This window comes from Candoia aspera, chromosome 6, assembly GCF_035149785.1.
Source record: "Candoia aspera isolate rCanAsp1 chromosome 6, rCanAsp1.hap2, whole genome shotgun sequence".
NCBI classification, from domain to species: domain Eukaryota; kingdom Metazoa; phylum Chordata; class Lepidosauria; order Squamata; family Boidae; genus Candoia; species Candoia aspera.
The window spans coordinates 29,290,713-29,312,136 of NC_086158.1; the positions used below are offsets into that span (position 1 = coordinate 29,290,713).

At 42.6% G+C, this 21,424-nt stretch overlaps 1 protein-coding gene across 1 annotated transcript; it reads right to left on the minus strand.

Moving 5' to 3' along the window:
• Positions 1-15,164: 15,164 nt before the first annotated feature.
• CHST2 (carbohydrate sulfotransferase 2) lies at positions 15,165-17,814 on the minus strand. The gene has a single exon (XM_063306632.1). It carries the CDS (start codon positions 16,943-16,945, stop codon positions 15,620-15,622), a length of 1,326 nt encoding a protein of 441 aa, XP_063162702.1. The 5' UTR covers positions 16,946-17,814; the 3' UTR covers positions 15,165-15,619.
• Positions 17,815-21,424: the final 3,610 nt, after the last annotated feature.

Sequence of the window (21,424 nt, forward strand, 5' to 3'; positions counted from 1 at the left end):
AGGATTAAGCGTCTTCTGATTTCCTGACTGCAGTCAGCATCTGCAGTAATCTTTGCACCTAGGAATACAAAGTCTTTCACTGCTTCTACATTTTCTCCCTCTATTTGCCAGTTATCAATCAAGCTGGTTGCCATAATCTTGGTTTTTTTCAGGTTTAGCTGCAAGCCAGCTTTTGCACTTTCTTCTTTCACCTTCATCATAAGGCTCCTCAGTTCCTCTTCACTTTCAGCCATCAAAGTGGTATCATCTGCATATCTGAGATTGTTAATGTTTCTTCCAGAGATTTTAACTCCAGCCTTGGATTCCTCAAGACCAGCTTGTCGCATGATGTGTTCTGCATACAAGTTGAATAGGTAGGGTGAGAGTATACAGCCCTGCCGTACTCCTTTCCCAATCTTAAACCAGTCCGTTGTTCCGTGGTCTGTTCTTACTGTTGCTACTTGGTCGTTATACAGATTCTTCAGGAGGCATACAAGATGACTTGGTATCCCCATACCACTAAGAACTTGCCACAATTTGTTATGGTCCACACAGTCAAAGGCTTTAGAATAGTCAATAAAACAGAAATAGATGTTTTTCTGAAACTCCCTGGCTTTTTCCATTATCCAGCGGATATTGGCAATTTGGTCTCTAGTTCCTCTGCCTTTTCTAAACCCAGCCTGTACATCTGGCAATTCTCGCTCCATGAACTGCTGAAGTCTACCTTGCAGGATCTTGAGCATTACCTTACTGGCATGAGAAATGAGTGCCACTGTTCGATAGTTTGAACATTCTTTAGTGTTTCCCTTTTTTGGTATGGGGATATAAGTTGATTTTTTCCAATCTGATGGCCATTCTTGTGTTTTCCAAATTTGCTGGCATATAGCATGCATTACCTTGACAGCATCATCTTGCAAGATTTTGAACAGTTCAGCTGGGATGCCGTCTTCTCCTGCTGCCTTGTTATTAGCAATGCTTCTTAAGGCCCACTCAACCTCACTCTTCAGGATGTCTGGCTCTAGCTCACTGACCACACTGTCAAAGCTATCCCCGATATTGTTATCCTTCCTATACAGGTCTTCTGTATATTCTTGCCACCTTTTCTTGATCTCTTCTTCTTCTGTTAGGTCCTTGCCATCTTTGTTTTTGATCATACCCATTTTTGCCTGGAATTTACCTCCAATGTTTCTAATTTTCTGGAAGAGGTCTCTTGTCCTTCCTATTCTATTGTCTTCTTCCACTTCCGCGCATTGCTTGTTTAAAAATAATTCCTTATCTCTTCTGGCTAACCTCTGGAATTTTGCATTTAATTGGGCATATCTCCCCCTATCGCTGTTGCCTTTTGCTTTCCTTCTTTCTTGGGCTACTTCTAGTGTCTCAGCAGACAGCCATTTTGCCTTCTTGGTTTTCTCTTTCTTTGGGATATATTTTGTTGCCGCCTCCTGAACAATGCTGCCAACTTCTGTCCAGAGTTCTTCCGGGACCCTATCTACTAAGTCCAGTCCCTTAAATCTATTCTTCACCTCCACTGCATATTCCTGAGGAATATTCGTGAGCTCATATCTAGCTGATCTGTGGGTCTTCCCTAATCTCTTTAGTCTGATCCTAAATTGTGCAAGAAGAAGTTCATGGTCTGAACTACAGTCAGCTCCAGGCCTAGTTTTTACCGACTGTACAGATGTCCGCCACCTTTGGCTGCAAAGGATGTAATCAATCTGATTTCGGTGTTGTCCATCTGGTGAAGTCCATGTGTAAAGCCGTCTCTTAGGTTGTTGGAAGAGAGTGTTTGTTATGCAGAGTGAATTGTCTTGGCAAAATTCTATCAGCCTATGTCCTGCTTCGTTTTGTTCTCCCAGGCCATACTTACCTGTAATTCCAGGTGTCATTTGACTGCCCACCTTAGCATTCCAGTCTCCTGTGATGAAAATAACATCTCTTTTAGGCGTGTTGTCCAGTAGGTGCTGCAGATCCTCATAGAACTGCTCTACTTCAGCTTCTTCAGCATTTGTGGTTGGGGCGTATATTTGGATCACTGTGATGTTAGATGGCTTGCCCTGAATTCGAATTGAGATCATTCTGTCGTTTTGGGGGTTGTATCCAAGCACTGCTTTAGCCACTTTACTATTAATTATGAAGGCTACTCCATTTCTTCTGTGGTCCTCTTGTCCACAGTAGTAGATCTGGTGGTCATTTGATGTGAAGTGGCCCATTCCAGTCCATTTCAGTTCACTGACGCCCAGAATGTCTATCTTTAATCTTGACATCTCACCAATAACTACATCCAATTTGCCCTGGCTCATAGATCTTACATTCCAGGTTCCAATGGTGTGTTGATCCTTAGAACATCGGATTCGCCGTTCACCACCAGCACCGTCGGTCGCTAACCGTCCTTTCGGCTTTGAGCTAGCTGCGTCATCACGACTGGGGCTAGTTGAGCTCATCCTCTGTTCCTCCCCAGTAGCATTTTGACCATCTTCCGACCTGGGGGTCTCATCTTCCGATGGTATACCGACATATCTCTGGTTGTACTGATCCATTTAGTTTTCACGGCAAGAATACTGGGGTGGATTGCCATTACCTTCCCCAGGGATCGCATTTAGTCTGACCTCTCTGTCATGACCTTCCCGTCTTGGGTGGCCCTTCACGGTTTAGCTCATGGCATCATTGAGGTGCTCAAGCTCCAGCACCACGACAAGGTAACGATCCTTTGCGGAGGTGAAAAGTCTTAACAAAATTAATTTTCCATACGTGTTCTTTTGCTAGTAGAACTTGTTTTATGCTTGTTTTATGCTTTTATAGGCACAAGAAGACCAGGTGCCTTTTAATTAAACATAAACCTTCATTATGATTATTTATGGATTTTTTAAAAAATCAAACACTGTTCATCTGTCATATTAGGATTTTTTCACATCCATGGTAATACAAATAAACTGAGCTATCTGACTTGTGGTTGCCTTATTCCTTTTCACATACACTTTGTTAAGCATTTTTTCAGGCAACATTAAGATCAGCTCAGCTTTCCTTACAGGCATTTGGAGAAAGGTTTTCCTATGTTGAATCTTGGTAGGAAAACATAAAGCACCTCCCTCTGAATTAAATCATACTAGAAATTTAAGGCAAAATTAGAGAAAACAGAGGCAAAGATATAATTCTATCTATGGGTAAAAAAGCTGAGGAAGGTTCAGAAGACTATAAGATTGTTGGGGTATCGCACTGCATTGGAGAAAAGGCTTTAGAATTATATAACAATCTCCCCAATATCTATCCAAATTCAACAGACAAGAGACAAGCGGAAACCTGTACTGCATTTAAAAATGTGAGCCCAAGAGAAGCCCTGTTTTTGAACAGTTCTAGTTTTGGCAACTTCCTTACGATGAGGCAGCAGGTACAGAGTCTTTTGTCACAGCTCTCAGAAAAAAATTCTAGTGTTGGGAATTTGGGGCATTCAGATCTAAGGCCTGGAAACAAAATTGTCTTCAGCATTTCAGACAGCAAGTCAGAGAGAAGCCCCTAGGAACCCTAATTTACTCCAGCACGATTTATTTCTGCAGAGTAAAGGCACAAGGGTTATAAAATAGCAATGACTGCACATATTAAGTCTTTGTTGTTAGGCTAAGCTCTTCAAGAAAAAGGCCTTCAGGCTTCTGCAGCAGACAATCTGGTACCTGCAAAAGGCAATCCCTACAGGAAAGGGGGAAATGCCCACAGACCCTGACAATATTCTATATTTAGGTGAAAATTGCAACAAGTATGTAGGGAGAAATCCTATGGTTAAAATATGCAGAGCACAATTTGAGTCTTCCTTCCAATCAAAGACCCAAATGCTCTGTTTTTGGAAGCAGTGACTAAGAACCAGCAAGCAAAACACACAAGTAATCCAGTGATTTTAACTGGCCTCCCAGTTTTTTTTTTTAAATTAGTCACTGGAGCCAATGCCAACAGAGTTCCCCACAAATTGCTAACTGCCTGCAAGATAATGTGCACAAAGCAAAAATAAATATACTTGGTTGCTTCAAGAGTATACTGTGGCTGCATGCGCTGTAGAAATGGTCCCAACACATACTAACTTTCTACATTACAGTCACCACTTCTAGCAGGTCAGCTTGTGCAGCTCTTTAGTTAATCAAAAAAATCTATACAATAATCAGAATTCCCCAATCAAGACAGAATAACCCTTCAGACCCTGCCCTGATGTTTCTGAAAGCCTCGGCTCTTTTCTGGGTATACATCACATTTATACAGACCCTACCACTCCATCAGTGGTGCATGAACAAAGGAAGATCCCACAAGAGAATCACGGGCAAAGTGAATAAACCAACGAAGGATTAGCCTGGTGGTCACACATTGAAAAAAAAGCATTGCTTGGTTTGAGACTTTTAACACGGCAATCAAACAACAATCCTAACCCTGAATTCCTACAGCAGAGATTTTGTACACTGAAACTCTGCTGGTCAAAAATAAGTAACCATTTTGTATTTTTAAAAAAGTTTACTGGAGTAGTGCTGGAAGCTAGATGCGAGCTTTTGAAAAACTCCTGATCTTCTATCTAGATACTCTGGCTGTGACCTTTTTGGTTTCCACAATGCAACATTATCCTCTAGTTCCTGCTTATTTCACTTTGTCTCTTCTTTCTGCTACTTGCCAAACATCCAGTAACCAACATTAAACTACATTTGGTTGCCAGTGGGGCTGAAACAATACAGCAAAGCTTTCCTTCACATTATTTGTCACTGCCATTGTTTGCTTAAGACTCCATTATAAAGTTCATTAATTTTATGAGGTTGTAATTCAAAAACCAACACTCAAGGTGAGCAGCTTTACATTTTTCAAATACCCTGCAAGTCAACTTTATCTACCTATCCCAGTGCAATCCTACTATGTATGAGCAAGCCCTTTTCTTCTGAGGGAAATAGGAGAATGCATGTTAATGAATCTTGACAGTGCTCAGGACTACACAAACAAGTGAGTGGGGTCACAGTTTTCCTCATTCTTCCATCCCTTTTTCCTCTGCTTGTCTCCTGTTCTGTGCATCAGGCCAGGGTACCTTACTCTTACCAACGTCTGAATTGTTATCTTGCAGAGGCCTTTTAAATCAAGCACCATAAAATTAGGTCAAGAGTTGCATGCAGCTTTAAGGTCACAGCTTGCTATCCTTGGTGTTGGTGGTTACCAGCACCTTTGAATTTTTACAAATGTGACAGAATATTAGGTACTGACCATGTTAAATTAAATAATGTACAAATAATTTGCAAATCTGTACTTGAGCTTTGGTGGTCTGGTCTACTCATCCACAGAGAAACCCGATTAGTTATAGTTTATTCATCTAGATTCTATTCTTGTTGTACAATTAAACAGGTTATGTCACTGTATTCCCTCTGCAGGCTAGCTTCCATAAACATGCAGCCAAATATTTTCTTACTGGACTTCAGTATGACATAAGGATTCCATCTTTCATCCTCTGCCAGGACAGCAGAGAATTATGGTTTGCAATTCAAATTCTGCCTCCTGCAGTAGTTCTAATTTGACTACAAGTAGTCCTCCTTCAGTGACTGCAATTGGGACTGGCAACTTGGTCATTAACTGAAGCACTTGCTAAGTGAAAAACCACATGATGACAATTGTGCCTACGATTTTACTTCAACTTTCCTTTGCTTTACAGCATCAGAAGGATCTGAGCCCAAACGGTGGGGAAGGTTTCTGGAACTCGACTCACGAGGAAGCCAGGTAAAAGGGCAGATCTCATAGCCCTTTTTCCCCACTACCCTGCCCTTGGAATGCTCACCCCGGCATTGGGATAATCAGCAAGAAGAAAATTGATGCTTGTGTTTATGTTCATTGGAGAGGAACAGATTACAAGAGAGTAAGCAGGCTCACAATGGGCAATACACATCAGAAGAAATGCGCTAGTGCCCGCTCTTTGCCTAGTGCAAGCCAGGACCCCCTTAGGAGACAAAAAAAAAATACCTTTGGTGTGAAACTGATTAGGGCCTTGTCAGTGTCAGGCAGCAGCTGTGAGCTGGCTGATTAAGGTCACAGAGCTGAGTTGTTAACTTGGGGTTAGCACTTTTTAGGATATCCTGTGCTGCAGAGCAACCAGCTCAGGAAGACATAGCTTGTTTAGACACTCTCCCTGCTCTGGGAGGCGGGGGAGAAGAAAAAAAATAGGTCAGGCACAGGTAGTTCTGGCTAGCTATAGTTCATTCTATTTTAATGTTTTTGTCCCTAAGTCAGGTTACTGAGAAAGTCAGTCCACCAGTTAACTCACCCTCCTGTTCTTCTCTTTAATGCAGCCGTGGTAGTTGTTTGTGTTTCACTGGGTTTTTAGAATGAGCCTAGTCCCAGTGAAGTGGAGCAACTATGCCAGACTTTTCCTATGGGACCCCTTATCCCCCATTTGCTAATGTGGTAGACATGCTGGCTAGAGATGACGGGTATCTGGAAGGTACTAAACTGGGAAAACTAAATTAATGCATTGTGTGGTTTAGTAGGTAATCCCCTAGGACAGTGTTTCTCAACCTTGGCAACTTTAAGAGGCGTGGACTTCAACTTTCAGAATTCTCCAGCCAGCTTGCTTTAGGACATCGAAGTAAGAAGAAACATGTGAATTTTCCAGAGGTACTCAAAACCTCATGGAAAACCAACTGGACCTCATTGAAGCTTAGCTGCAGTACAGAAAGGAAATCTAGGACCTAGACTGATTACATGTAATTTGTAAATAACGGAAGACATGACTCTATTTTATAGCATCTGTTGGGATAGGGGGAGTGAAATAATTCCATACTGCCAGGACAAATATTTATTATAGCAAACTACTGTTTACTCAGTAACAAAAAACAAAATAGTACATTGTAAAAAAAAAAGCCCCCAGAAATGAATTCATCCAGTCCCAAGCATTTTAAAAACATTCTTTACTGAAGCTTGGCATTCAAAGTTCATGCTATGGAGACTCAGAACTTTTAATATTATTAGATCCCAGATTAATATAGCTAACATATAAATGGAGCTCATGAGTCATTTGCTGCTGCACTTACTGCTCTCCTATATTCCATTCTGCCTTTTCTTCCAACTTCTCTTAATTATGTCTTATTAAGACTAGTGCTTGCTCTGGCAAATTACTTTTTTTTTTCCCCTTCTTTTCCTTTAACTCAGTGGGAAAGGGGTGGGCTTTGGGGAAAAGGTGTGGATGAGTTTTATGGACTACTCCTGCCATTTTTATTGTTTCAGTTTTTAAAAAAGCTAGTGTCAAATTTAAGAAGAGAAATATATTAACATGGTAATCATGCTACCATTTCAGACCAATCTTTACCAAATCAGCAGTTTTCAAAATAATATGTACTGTGCTGAAATTTCTTATGCTGACCAGAAATGTATGAGTTCTGCAAAATACTATAGATTACAATATGTATATGGTATATTATCAACACTAAGTAATATTATGAGTTTTTCTTCTAATCATCAGCCACTAAGAATCAGCTAGGAAGTAATTCTTAGTCTGCTTTCTTCATCTTTGTAAGGACTCCACCACACCCTTATTAGAATTAGAGATTTATTAATATGACTATTATTCCTAATAACTTTATTTGGAACTCAGTGGGAACTACTTCTGAACAAACATAGATAGGATTGGGTAGTACATCTGCAATCCTAAGTATACTTAGATCTATCCTAGGTTTTCAGCCCTGCTGAGACATTTCTTTTCCACAATCAAATGGAAGCAGATTTGAAATGGTAGCTCCACATGACACTGAATACGGTGCTATTTTATTAAGCAATTCTTGTTCTCTTGGCCCAGTTACTTTTCACAGGGTTACTCAGAAGTTCCACTTGGAAATTTTAAATAGAAATGTCCATCTTGAGATTCCTGTAACTAATAGTAGTGAAAATCAGCAAATGCTTTTTTTACCCTGGAGAAAGGTGCTTTAATTATTTGCTGTCATGGTTATCTTTTCACTCACTGGAAAATAAACACTAGAAAGAAAAATGGTAAAGAAAGCTCCCAATGAGCATACTAGCCCCTTCCCCCACCCCCAAAAAGAACAGAATACTTAAAGAATGGGTTATATAAATTATTCACTAGTAATTTCAGAAAAACAGGAAAGCTTTTTAAAAAGTACCATCATCACATTGAACATGAGCATGACGGGAACACTGCCCTACCATAAGGCAATGTATGTCTTTGTCTCAGTCAAGAGATGAAAAGGTGCTTGTCTGCATCTCTTCTTCCACAGTGGAAAGGCACCACCATCACCACTTGATGTGTTTTGGCAGCCAGTAGTAGCTGCTGACCCTCCCCAGACTGCCACCTCCAACATCTGTGGTCAATGTCTCACTCCAAGTCCAGTCTGGTAGCAAACAACACAGTAAGAGGTTCAATCAGCCCCACATCTCTGAAGAGCTGCACTGGCTGTTGGCCTTGTTCTCAGTTTCCTTTCTTAGATTGAGGCATTGTGGATGAGGTAACCAGGAGACCACCTGTTTTAATCCATAATGTCTCATTTTAAAAGGCAGTCCCTCACCCCAGTAGTAGGAAAATCAAGATTGCTTATGCTGACAGTGGTGAGGGAAAACAGAGGCGACGGTAGAGGTTGTGTTCTATTACAGCATTTATCCTGTTAGATTCATATCCCCCTATTATCCGCCCAGAGTCCCTCCGGTGGGAGGAGATGGGCAGTGACAAATTTGATAAATAAATAAAATAAAAATAAATGCAAGGCAACATAGCACTCCTTCCTCCCATTTTTTTTCCCAGAAAACCATGGAATGCAATACATTATCTGGATTCTCCATGAAATTACAGTAAATAAAAAGGAAAAAAATAACACCTGAATATTGCCACAATAAATGTGTTATTTCATTTTTGTATGCAGGGCTATTTGTTGCTTTTGTTGAGCAGACTAACAGCGTATCAGTTGTTGAACTTCCAAGTAAATATGATCTGGAAATGAAAAATATTTAGCTCCTGACTGAATCAGTTCCTTAAAAAAATAATGGATTCACATTGTTTAGTAACAAAGACAATTTTGTAAAATATAATATAGATTGTGAGACATTCAATTGCTTTTCCCTAGTGTTTAAAAGAAAGCTACAGCTATGAATTATTTAATTATAATAAACTGGGTTGTTGAACTGCAGAATTTTCTAGCAGTACATATAAAAATCCAGGGTTTCTTGCCTTTTTTTTTTTGTTCATTTTCAAGTCATCCACTAATATGCTATCTTCTCACAAGGTATGCTATAACTGCCATTTAATTTACTGATTTCTCCATCTCTGTTCGTTTACATGGATTTATCTGTCTTTTTTACTTTGGGGTAACAACAGAAATGAAAACAAACGTTATTGTTAACCCAAACAAAAAAGCACACTCCAAAAATGCACACTCAGAGAATTAGGTCAGATATTTATAAGTTGTTTCACATGGAACAGCCAGAACAGCTCAAGAGATTCAGATGCAGGGATAACAAATTATTTAGCTGCCAGTGACAGATATAGCATGATCAGCTGCTCTAAATCTGATGTGGCTCCCTCCAGATCCCTGTGCTTAAAGGCCAGACACAGTTTCCAAGCCCTTTTGTGATGCCCCACAATTTCTAAAAACCAGCAGCCCAGCTTTTTGTCATCTTGAAGCTGGAAGCACACAGAAATTATAATGGATGCCCTGAAATAAGGTTAATATAGTTTCAAAAACAAAACCTCCAGGACTTCCACTCAAAAATACAAGGGAAAAAAACCCAAAGCCTGACTTCTCCCCATGTGCACAATATTGCCCCCCACCAATGGCCAGGGGCCCCACTTTGCTAGTATTAATGTAATATATAAACTGACCATCAATACTTGCAGAGTGCCACCAACTTTTAATTCCAATGTTTGTTTAGGGACAAGGACACATTTGTGCTGTACATGTTTTTAAAATGTTTGGAAGAAGTGTTTTAGACCTTGTATAAGCCCATATCTCTCAGCTATTCATTAAAGCAGCCCAATTGTTTTTAGGTTTTCATGCAATGCTGAAAAAAAATGATGCTGCTTTAAGGAATACATTCATTAATGCAACTTTTTAGCTATAGCAGCTTTTCTTCAGGCACACAGGGAAGCTAGATTACTTTAATGAGTGGTAGAGAGCTGCTACACTTGCACTTGCATGAGATCCAAAAAATTCCTTCTGAATCATTTTCAAAGCATGCACAGCCCTAGGAGAGAGAGTTTGCCTTTTGAAAACTGCCAAGGGGATCTAATTTTACAGTCAGTTTTCCACATAAAAATATAACATGACTCAGGATTAGAAATATGGTAGTAATCTGGTTACACCTAAATCGGTGCATTTGCTGGAAGACTTAAGGTTAATTCTTCATAAGGTCTCACTGGAGTAATTTGTTACTGAGCAAGGAAAATTGGGCAAAGCAAGGCCAAGGTGACCGTGCTAGCTGGGGATGATGAGTGCTGTAGTCTAATACAGTCTAATGTAGTCCCTCTTGGGGGAGATAGGCAGTAACAAAATTTGAAATAAATAAATAAATAAATAAATAAAACATTTGGAGTTCAGTTTGGGGAAGGTGGAGCAATATTGTGATCTGGCTGGGGGTCAGAACCCCTAAAGTGAACTAGAAGAGTGTATGGGAGGACTATGATCTCCAGTAAAACAGCTTAAATGCCATACAAAAATCATTTTTGAATGAAGCTGTTTTTGCATCTATCTCCCATTTCAGGACCTGGAATGAACTTCAGTATTTTAACTCTGGTGCAGGAATGGAAATTTCCATAGACTGCCCAGGAGTTACAAGGGAGGGTTGAAGTGAGAGAGTTCTAGGCTGGCCAAATGTTCTTTTCTTTACAAGGAAAAAGGAATAAATGCCCTTTAACATGTAATTCCTGAGTTCAGATTCTGCTCTGACAATTAGAACTCTCCTTTTCCTTGGTGATCAAAGCAGAGATTAAAGAAACTCATTCTTTGCTTGGAGGAAACGTTCTTCTGTGCTCCAAGGACAGAAACATTTCTGGCTGGTATTTTTCCTATGTTCTAAGTAGCAGCTTCCTTTTGTCTGAAACCATGAAGAAAAAAGTTCCCACATAACATTCTGTAATAAGAGGCTAGAACTGAATGCAAATGTAATAATCTTATAACACAACATGCATCATGTCATATGGAAGGCTTCCCTGTTGATATGGTCAGCAGAAAGGAAACCAAAGCCTGTAATTAAAGTACTCAAACCATTCAGCGCTATAGAGGTATGTTTAAGCCTAGTTTGCTAGGGCATAGGACTTTCAGTCCTATGGGACGCGGTGGCGCTGCGGGTTAAACCGCTGAGCTGTCAATCGGAAGGTCGGCGGTTCGAAACCGCGCGGCGGGGTGAGCTTCCGTTGTTAATCCCAGCTCCTGCTCACCTAGCAGTTCGAAAACATGCAAATGTGAGTAGATCAATAGGTACCGCTTCGGTGGGAAGGTAACGGTGTTCCATGTCGTCATGCTGGCCACATGACCCGGAAGTGTCCTATGGACAACGCCGGCTCTAAGGCTTAGAAACGGAGATGAGCACCGCCCCCTAGAGTCGGACACGACTGGACTTTACATCAAGGGAAACCTTTACCTTTACCTAGGACTTTCAGATATTGGGAACCACACTGTACAAGGGAGTTCAAATTGAGGAGGTCATCCATTGGAACTTAGAAGAAAAAAGTCAAAAATATTGGCAAGCCCGCTTAATGAAGAAATGGAAGCTTCTAGCATCTTTCAGTTACTAAAATGCTAGGATGGGCAGCACATCCAATCACATGTGAAAATTCCAAGCCTTTGTATCAGATTTTGTTGGAGGGAGAAAGCAAATTATACGAAGATAGACACAGTTTACAAAGACCTGGAGAAGGTCCATAGAGCCATCACTATACATACATATTATTCTCTTTCTCTAATATGCCTTTTAATCACTCTGGCCTTTGGCTAAACAGATTTTCTAGGTTTCTGAAGCACTTACAAAAGTCTCCATCACTTATTCAATAGTGAGAAAGAACATTTGATTAGCGGGATAATGTGCAGTGTGGACAACAATATCAAGGAGACAACACATGCACTAAAACAATTATACAGGCTTTCCCAGGCCTTCCTTTGGAAATCTGGTTATTCATTCAATGCATCAGGTCACATGATACAAACCTGTAACAGCTCTTTTGTCCATGTTGATTGCACAGAAGTTCATTGAGATAATAGTAGAACCAGCAGAATGTTTCCTCTATAATACAAGATGCTGCAATGCTCTCATACAAACCTGAACAAACATTGTGACTGACTGTCAATGCCTCTGGGGTTTCATGGCTCTCCAACATCAACAAAAATGTAAATGGGCACAAGATTCAAGTTATGGAACAACGGTCCAAGAGAGGACTACTTGATCTTATCTCTGCTGGTCCTTTTGTAAGCAGCTAAGGCTTTGGGGGAATGCTGCTTCTCAATGGGCACATCCTCACTGCCCTTGTTTCTATTCTTCAATTCCTCAATAGAAGTTTGAAGGTTGTTTTTTCCCCCACTGATTTTACAGTGCTGAAACAAAAAACAGCAAAGACCCAGAGTCCTATACTCACTTCATACAAAAGGAAAATAGCTTGCAACTACCACCTATATCCTTTCTTCATATTGTATGCATTTGTCTGGTAGTATGCAAAAACACTGAGTGCAATGTACTGCAATTTCACATACACCATTTGAACTGAAATAAAGAGATTCAATTCTGGAACACCAGCAAAGTCATAGGATCACAAAAGTTCTCAGCTTATTTCAAACTGGTGCAGAGGCCTTGTGGTGAAGTGCCCAATACTGCCCAGGCTAAAGTGCAGATTGACTAGGTCCTATCCTTGCCCCTCCCAAGATCATTTGCATAAATAACTTCTCTCATTTAGTTTTCTTCATTCACCAAGGTCCAGTAATAAAATGTTACAGTCAGACGTCTGGTTGTCTTCAACAATTGAGAATACATGTCAAAAATTTAGATTAGAGTTATTGACAATGTCTTTTGCATAGTCTGTAGCAGTGTTTCTCCACCTTGGCAACTTGAAGAGGTGTGAATTTCAGCTCCTAGAATTCTGTGAGTTGAAGTCCACACCTCTTCAAATTGCCAAGGTTGAGAAACACTGGTCTATAGAATAAGGTTGACCTTTGAATTTTAGTACCTACTCCTGACAAAGAGAGATGGGTGAGGTATGGACCTAAGCACTGGAGCTGCAGGCAGAACAAAGCCTGAGAACCCATTTGAACACTAACTCTTAACTCAGCAAGATCAGAAAGCTCCTGTCCTTGGCAGAGCAGTCTGCATCTATTTTCCTAGAAAAAAAAAACTGAATTACAATTTCAGCAGAAGTAGCTCACCTCCCTAATTAAAACATCTGGAGAATAGGACACAGGCTTCAGAAGAAGGCACTTAATGAAATAGCAAATGAGGAGAGGGGAAAAAATAATACAGGCAATTCTAGGTCTACACAGGGTTAAATTCCACTGACTTCCACAATCTTTACTCCTCAATAATAGCAATTTTAAACCTCTAAAAGCAAGCATTGCCTTCAAGGATGGAATTCAAATGAACCATGGCAAACAGCCCAAGATACTAAGCCTGGAATACCCTTTAATTCAAATCTAAAATTCTGATGCAGTATCATTTAGTTTTGCTGTTAGGACAATCCAATTAAGATACATGTTGTTGATAATTAATTCTTTAATCCACTACTGGGGATCCCCAGAGCCATTTTCAAAGTTTCCAAGCTTTCTATACACACACAGAGAGAAAATGAGTGCTCCTGGCATGTAATCTTGCTTAACAACTGCTCATGAGCTATATTCAATGTTAGAACAGGAAGATCATTAAAACATTATCAGTACTGAAGTGAATCTTCTGCTTTCTCAGTGAAGTATACTAATTAATTTATTGCCAAATCTTAAATTTACTGAGTTCAATGAACCTTATCCCTAAGCCAACACAGAACTGGAGCCTTAGATAGCATTCACTTCTCAGCAGCAACTATTCTGCTATGAATGCATTAGCATTAAGCTGTAATACTAGGTGGGCGGGGGTTGCCTGAGGTTCTAGAACAGTGTTTTTCAAACTTGGCAACTTGAAGATGTGTGGACTTCAACTCCTGGAATTCCGCAGCATGCTTGATTCATTCTCTCATTGATTTAGAAAGAAAACCAGTAAGATCCAGTTAAACCCCGGAACTGCAACCAGAACTTGCTACAAATTATTTTGTTTAAAAAGAAAAAAAAACTTGGGAGAATAGTGACATAGCACCATAATCTTGCCATAAAAACACATAATTTTAGGTTTTCCAAGCCAAGGCTTCTACAGCAACAATAAAGCACTAAACATATAAAAGTTTATCAAATACAAGACTGTTGTGTGTTAAAAGTCCAGTGGGTGAGGCCTCACCCTAAATTCTTACTGAAGACTAAGGTTTTTGATCACAAGGAAGAAAAAAATGTTTCACTGCACTGTGTTAATGCTATCATTCTGGCATACTGCTTGACACTCAGCTTCCTTTTTATATTTCTCTAACAATGCTTTGCCAGAAATAAATGCATGGCTGTTTCCATTTATTTATATTCATAACATATTTGAAATATGTATACTTGCATACTTTGAATGTACAGTAGTTCCCAAACTTAACAACTTGCTAATTATAGCAAGACTGCCTTGTGTTTTCCTTAACAATCCTTTTGAGAATGGCCACTATTACTTAGGTAAGTAGCACAGTAAGTAACACATTTTTTTTAATCCGTTCAGTTGTGTCCATACTCCATACCATTTCCCTCTTGACCTCCCTGTTTACAGTGTAAAGTTTTAACAGGGTAACAGTTCAGGAATCTGATAAAAAGTTTATGCCATAATAAATTGGTTGTCCTTTAAGGTACCACCAAACACTATAATTTTTGCTGCAGAGTGGCATAAGGACATAAGGATGTAAAATTATTGTTTTAAGTAATGTTTTTCAACCCAGATCTTTCTGAATGGGAAACTATTTCTTTCCATTTACAGATACTTTGTAATGCTGCTTATCAATTTTTTACCTTTCATATGGACAGTAAAAACAAGACGCCATTTAGCTGCTCTCAAGAAAGTGAAAGCAGCATTCTTCTGACAATCAGCAGTACATCTAAAGGGCTTTCATTATAAGCATCATCAATATATGCATATATACATGTACAATCAAGTCACTGTAAAATGAGCATCTTTTATTGATTTCTTCATTACATTTAAACATTTATACAAAAGTTCAGTCCTCTGAATCTTGCTTTTCAGATTAGTTCCTTACCTCAGATGCCACTCAACCCTACCACAAATGTGCAAAGCCCTCATGATTACTATCACAACAAGAAGTATGTAAAGATTCTGGTACATACTAAATCATGTGCCTTGAACTTCTGGAGGGAAAAAAAGTCTTTACAAATACTTACTAAAGTCACTGTGTGTGTTTAAATTATAATAGCTAAGCAATGCAAAAATGTCCATGTGTGTAATTTTCAGTAGCCTCTGGAGAAGCAAATGAACAACATGTCTTTAAGAAAAAGCTGTATTTTGCATTCTTCCTCTCTTACGCCAATGTAACTGGAAGGTTGTAGATGGCTCTCTCTGTAGGTCCCTATCTGTCGAAAGGCACACATCCTTTTCACAGTCTTGGCTTCCTGAGCAAGGTTTTGCTAAGGTCCTTTACTTCTTCTGGGCTACTGGCTTTCTCATAGCCTAGGATGGCCATGGGCTGGTGGCAAAACTCTTCCACTTGCTTAATCTGATGAAAGCTCAATGCGGTCCTCCAGGCATTAACTGCCTGGCTAGCATTTCTGGCAGAGACCACAAAAGGTTTGGAAGAGTATCCAGGTCCACTCGTCATATTGAGGGCAAACTTTTCCATCTCTGGGCTCACCACTAAGTTGACAAATCCATAGACCTGCCGTAAAGTCTTGATGGGGTCCACAACCAGGTCCTCATACCGGACAGCCATATAATTCCCCTTCAGCCACTCAGGTGGGTGCAAAGCCGTTTGCAAAGTCTTTGCCATGCTGCCACAGATCACTTCCATAGCTCCTAAGGCATGGTAGTCTGAGCCACCTCCCCCTTCCTTCTTGCTGTTCAGCTTGTGGCCTGCATCCAGGAATGGCACTCGATGGATGCGGGGGTCCCTGCTCCTCACCACCTGTAAGCTCTCACGGATGAGCCCATGACGGGATTTGATCCTGGAACTAGCCACAGCCCGGGGGTCCCTGACCAGGTGGATAACTTTGAGAGCCAGGAACGGGTCTTGGATGAGTGGTGCTAAAACTGCAATGTCAAAGACCCGTACACCTTTGATGACTAGAGTGTGGTACCTGAGGCACTCCTCCTGCAAAAGACTGAGCTGACGTGGTGGGCACTTCTTGCACAACTTGTCATCCACCATGCCCACAGTTTGCTTGTGGTATGCTGGGCAGAGGGGTGAGGAGCAGATTACCTTGTTGGTGGCTGCACCAAAGATACCCAAGGTGGTGAGATTCTTCCCTGCTCCTGCAGTGCTGTAGAGCTGGAAGACAGAGAGGTCACAGCGGTAGAGGGAGCTCAACATGTCGCGAGCTGCACCTTGCAGGGAAACAGCATCTCCTGGGTACAACTTCTGCCACACATGCCACACAGGCTCATAAAGAAAGAAGACCTCTGGGTTCTGGTTGAAGAGCTCCCCAAAGAAGGACGAGCCTGAACGCCAAGTGGTGAAAACATAGACCAGCTGCCGCTTGCGGGCAAGGGGCACAGAAGGCCCATAGAGGGCCCGCGTGTCTGACCTGGACTGAGAGGCATAATAAGGCAGCTGCTGTGGATAGGGAGTGCGCCGGGCAGGCGAAGGGCCACTACACTGCTGTGGCCCCTTGTGCCACTTGTAGTCCAACAAGTTGAGCATAGTAAGCAGCAGCAGCAGCACATAGCCCAAGCAGAGCACCAGAGCCTTCCTGCGGAACACCTTCATGTTGCCAAGCTGGAGTCAGGACTGGAAACCAGCCCTGCCAACAGGGGCACATCACAGGCAAACGCTTCCAACAGCGAATTCGTGGAGGTGGGTCTGGATGTCCCAGCACTTTCCTCCCAGCAAGAAGGGCATCCCGCCGGCGTCACTGGACGGCCGCCTTCCTGCTCCTGCTCACTTGCCTGCACGTCGGGGCTCAGGAGAACTTCCCGTCCTTCCTACCTCCCATCGCTCCAGTGGTTTCCCTAGAAAAGCATCGATCCAAGGCGACTCCTCTGCACCAAGTCAATGCATCATCCCAGGCGAGGACTTAGCGTTCCTCCGTCCTTCCGCGCAGCCGGGGACTTTCCGCTCAGCAGCCAAGCGGCCGGCGAGGTCCGGAGACAGAGTCGGGGGAGCGGGCAAACTTTCAGAGGTCGCGGAGCCCCCGATTCCTGAGTAAGTGCATTGAGGGGAAGTCCAGGACCATCAACTCCTGCTCGCTCGGCGAAGCTTGGCTACCCCCGCCGCACGGATGAGGGGTCTCGGGGTGCCGAGCGAGGAAGTGGCCGAGGTGGCGTGAGAAGCGCCGCCGCTAAGGCGACGCGAAAGGGTCGTGGAATATCCCTTCTCCGAGGTGCCGACTGCCCATCGCTGCTGCTCCCCAACGTTCGCCAAGCCCCTGATCCTGCAGGAAAAGAAGAGGAGCAGAAGCCGGCCTCTCTGCACCAGCGGCAGGAGCCCCCGTCGGCTCCGCAGCGTTCAGACGATGACGCTCCATCGCAAGTCCATCGAGACTCTGGAAGAGAGCCACTTCTCGCCCGGCCCCCGAGATCCCAAAGCCGCGGAGCGGGCTGCAGGGAGGTCGACGCGGTCGGAACCAAAAAGCGGCGGCGGCGGCGGCGGCACCAGCGCCCTCCCAGCAGGCTCGCGTCCCCCTCTACTGAATGGCTGGGGAGCTGCAGCTTCCACGCCACCAGCCCTCGTTCGGCCCCCGTGGTCGTCCTGGTGTCTTCCCATTGGACGGCGCGCCTGCCACTCCGCGACTCTCTGCTCCCTCCGCTCCCTCCGCCTTTATTTCCGAAAGACCAGCGCTGCGCTGGTTTTCACGCTGGGCTACTGCGGCGGAAGGGTGGCTGGGTAGCCAGCCGTCTGGGCAGCAAAAGCAGGTTGGCTCAGCTGGCTGCCGCCCCGCCCCCCCGGGACCTCTGCCCCCAAAGCCTCCTTGGGGCAGCCTCGCTGCTCTCCCGGTCTTACACCGCCTCCGCTTCCGTCGAGAGACGGAAAAAGTTTTTGCAGCTGCAGCTGGGCAGCCCACCTTGCCAGCCGAGGTTTAGAGGGAAGCCCTTCGGGGTCGCCGGAAAGGAATCTTGGCTCTTCTGGCCAATGGATGGCTCCCCCGCATGACAGGGCAGGATTTCAGGCCGTTCCAATAGAATCCGAGGCTACAGATCCCTCCGTATTTGAAAGTTTGTTCTTGCAGGTTTCATTCCGTTGCTGCCACTCCCGCAGAGCGGTAACTTCTCCAAACGACAGCCGTGGGATGATCGTGATAGGAGCAACAGCAAATTGCGCCCTTCAAAAACAAGAGCCCAAAGCAGCGCTGTTGGAACATCCCTGGATGCTTATGACTGCCTGTAAATGATTGGGGGCGGGAGGCGGGGGTTCACTGCTTAAAGGAGGCCTGAAAGAAACAGGAAGCCTGTACGGTAGAGTATCTGTATTTCAATTCAGTGTGATGACGAGCTTGTCAGCAACTTCTTGTATAATGGAAGTAAAAGCAGTAGAAAGCAGCAAGGATCCTACATTGTTCATGGGAGACTCCAGCCAGGCATTTCAGGCCTCTGGACACTAAGGCAGAGTGCAAAAACCATGGGATGCAATTAAAAGAAATGCCCTTTTCTTCTAAATGGAACCTGTTTCTCCAAAGCTGCTTTCTTAATAACTAGATAATAACCCAGAAAATGAAACTATGTGGGAAACACAAAATACTGACATACGTTGCCTAATTCAAATGTCCTGAATAAAGCTCCCAATCCTGTTCAAATGCTGAGCCTCTGGGGTCTCCTCTGCTCATGGTCCTGGGGGCAATTCCCCAAATTGCCCCAAATTCCTAGATGGCTGCCCTGAGCTGCAGATCTCAGAAAAGCTCATCAGGATCAGAACTGACTCATTCATTTATTAGGTTTATGGCCCCCCTTTTTTCCAGCTCAGGTCAGCCTGATGACCATCCTGCATGTTATCCCCACAACAGCCCTTCTGTGATGCAGTTTGTTGAGAGAGAGGAGAGAGAGAGAGACTGGCTCAAAGGTGCTTAATGGGCTTCCATGGATGAAGGTGGATTAGAACCCACATTCCCCTGTTCTAGTCCTTAATCATTCCATCATACTAGCTTGGATAGGAGACCACCAGGGATTCCCATAGAAAGAAGGCAATGGCAAACCACGTTTATATTGTCACTGAGAAAATTACATGGGCATGTCCATGAAGTCACCAGGATTTGAGCTTGACAAAGGACACTACTTTGTACCTCTGCAAAAGGGCCTTTATTCTGACAATCAAGTGCTCTGATTATCCCATGGAAACAGACCAGTAGGGTGAAGATTGCACTTCCTGGCTCTTTTTGTCTGAAAAAAGAAAAGAAAATCCTACCATTGCACAAGCTAACCAAAAAAAATATTTGTCATGTGTGAGACATGGCCAAAAAGGGGGTTGGATCCAGCATATCCCCAACTCCATCCATGACCTCAAAATAGCCAGAGTGGGAGTCCAATGATAGATTCTACCTCCTGAGGTTAGACATCTCCCTTCAATCTTAAAAAAGCTCTGCTGTATCATACAGCTGCTTACACACTGCCCAAGGAACAAAAGCTTATTCCCTTATGTGTATGTTTGAATTTCTCACTTTTTTTTTTTACATAAGGCTGCGTTCCTATATGATTTAAACCTTCTTGTATAAAATCAGGGCCCACTAGGGCAAGGGAAATTGTCTTCTGTACAGATTGAATAGATTTGCACTGCAAAATCAACATGGAAGGAAGATATTTAACGTTTTCCTTCACCCATATACCCCTCCCAATCTATCACATCTGCCAGCAGTCTGAAGCTATCACTAGTTAGAAATAATGCATAGAAAAAGATAAGGAAAAAAGCCATTCCCTTTTATCAAACAAATTTGCAGCCTCTGTACCAGTATTAAACATTTTCTTAAAGGGTTATGAGAATCAAATATGAAAATCATATTTTATGGTTGGCCCTGATGGTCAGGTTAGAGATGATGTGAAAAAAATTCTGCAGTTCTTTCAGTTGATCAATTCCAAATGAGGTTGGCTGAATGAAATAACTGACTTCCACCTTCCCTCAGCATTGCTGTTTGTCCCTGTATATTTTTCCCCTTTGAGAAAAATGGAAGTTTTAATGATTTTCGTTTAGTAAACAGTACAGTAGAAAAAGATAAGCCCCTCTTTCCCATGGTAATGGTGCCCTTATAAATAAGGTGCCTTGCAGTAGCTATTCATTGTAAGTTATCATTCTACAACCTTGTTCTTTCCCAAGGTGTTGGACTTCATCTCCCATAATTTGGCTAAAAATTATGGGAGTTGAAATCCATCACACCTGAAATCTGAGGTTTCTTCTTGGATGTGCTCAGCTGCTGTCCTCCAGCCCTTGAGCTAGCAGAAAAGTATGCCAGTATAAATTGCACTGTCCCAATAGCTGAGTCCTATTCTTGTCCTTACAATTTTAATGCAGGAAAAGTAAAGGAAAGTGATTTTCCCACTTTCATTTCCTCTCCTACCAAGTATCACCTGCTGACATGAAAACCACCATCTATCACTCTCCTTAATGTGCAGTAAGGTGGGCTGGGCTGAGGTGATAGAGCTGGGTCGTCAGAATGGCAGGTTTAACCACCTGTCAAGTTGCCCATCTAACAGGTTGCAGGCAGGGAGGTATTCTGCAATAGGCCTAGTAACACAACTGGTGGAACCCAGTTGTTTTCTACAGTTAACTGACCTGCTGTGCAGGACAGGAATGGTGATGTCTCAGGACGGCTCTCTTCCTGTTTGTTAAATACAGGTCCAGCCCTTTTTCAAAACAGCACTAAACTTGGTCATATTTCAGGCTGTTGCATAATGCTTTCCGAAGCACCAGTCAGGCATGACATGGGCAGATCCCGCCTGCAGGCTAAGCCAAAATGGCCAATAAGAGAGGTGATCACAGAGGGCAGCCAGCTCACCCACAGCCAGGAGCTAGGCAGATCCAGCTCCTGACTCTGCCAATAACCATATCACAGGGGAAGCCTAGATTGGGTCTATGTCCAAAATTGCATTAGGAGAAGAAGGAACACACTACTTTAAAGCTGGAACATCTAAATAGAAATTTAGATTGTCTCCACTGTGGGCTGGAGATGAGACAAAATATATTTTTAATAATGATTGTTTTTATATATTTATTGTTTTAATTAACCATTGTATGCTGCCAAGAGACACTTTTTGTAAGATGGGC